Source organism: Capsicum annuum, unplaced genomic scaffold, assembly GCF_002878395.1.
Source record: "Capsicum annuum cultivar UCD-10X-F1 unplaced genomic scaffold, UCD10Xv1.1 ctg22780, whole genome shotgun sequence".
In the NCBI taxonomy this organism is placed as follows: Eukaryota; Viridiplantae; Streptophyta; class Magnoliopsida; order Solanales; family Solanaceae; genus Capsicum; species Capsicum annuum.
In genome coordinates, this window is record NW_025828862.1 from 1 (window position 1) to 1,173 (window position 1,173).

Genomic DNA, 1,173 nt, shown 5'->3' on the forward strand with positions numbered 1-1,173 from the left:
AGGTATAAGGCGATGTTTGAGCTAATTAGGATGAACTTTGGACTTATTGTCGAGTACTTAATTATTACATTCACAGACAACACTTTAGCTTCTACCGTCACTCATTGAATCTTCAGATTCGCTTTTAACTTCTTCCTGAGAAACCTTACTTTTGCCTTCGTCATCATGACAATCTTCAGATTACTTCCATCTTCTTCCTGAGAAGATTCAGATTCACTTCCATCTTCTTCCTGAGAGTAGAGATTACAAAAAACAGACATTACAATATTTCGTTGAAAGATAAACATTTGGGGCAGGTAAAAGGAAGCTAATTCAAGTGACAAACATAAACGAGTATGTAAATATTACTATTACTATCAAGTTAAGATGGAAAGAGAGCAATAGAGTTAATTAGTTATACAGTCAATTAGCACCACAAGACCAACCTTAGAATTGAACCTCTGATGTATCCATTCGTTCAGATCATCTACTTTTACCTCATCATCATTGTTCACAATTTTGAGTCTTGGTGTACTCACAGATCCCTGTTGGACAAATATCTTCATTTCAGGGCATTTACGAATCTTCACTCCTCTGAGGAATGGAAATTCAAGAGCACGCTTCGTCAGAAAGAAATGCCCCAGCTTTGGTAGCTTATCGAGTATCAGCTCTTCCAACAGGGGAAATAAGGGCTCATTAGTCATGTTTTCTTCTCCTTGTTGTTCCACTTCTGTAATCACTTCTTCCATTGATTGGCAGCCTTTTATGCCTAGTTTTCGGAGATTCAGAAGACCTCTGGCCACTGATGGAGACATCAAGTGTCTCAATTTTCCACAATTCTGTACTCCTAGTTCCTTAAGTTTGCTGAAGTAGGCAGTTGGAAGTTGGTGAGAGCATAGAGCACTTATGCTGTTAGCCATTTCAATATATAGCTTTTCCAGGTTGGGACAAGAAACCTACAAAACATTGACAAGATATCAACTCCATTTCTCATGTCTTGTAAATAATTACTAATAAAATTCTTATTTCAGGTGTGTCTTTTAATGTTATTTTATCACAGTAAGTTAAATCATTTTTAGACTAAATCATTAGATATCAATAAAATGTAAATATATGAATTTATAATATATAAATTGGTTGAAAAAATCGATATAGTTAATTTGGTTTGATTTTGATAAAAAGTGAACCAAAACT

General features: G+C 34.9%; 1 protein-coding gene across 1 annotated transcript; it reads right to left on the bottom strand.

The window, feature by feature from the left end:
• Window positions 1-6: 6 nt before the first annotated feature.
• On the bottom strand, window positions 7-1,101 carry LOC124890700 (probable disease resistance protein At5g47260). The gene is made up of 2 exons (XM_047402478.1): window positions 426-1,101; window positions 7-230 (listed from the first exon to the last, which is right to left on the bottom strand). Exons 1-2 carry the CDS (start codon window positions 897-899, stop codon window positions 102-104), a joined length of 603 nt encoding a protein of 200 aa, XP_047258434.1. The 5' UTR covers window positions 900-1,101; the 3' UTR covers window positions 7-101.
• Between the last annotated feature and the right edge of the window lie 72 nt (window positions 1,102-1,173).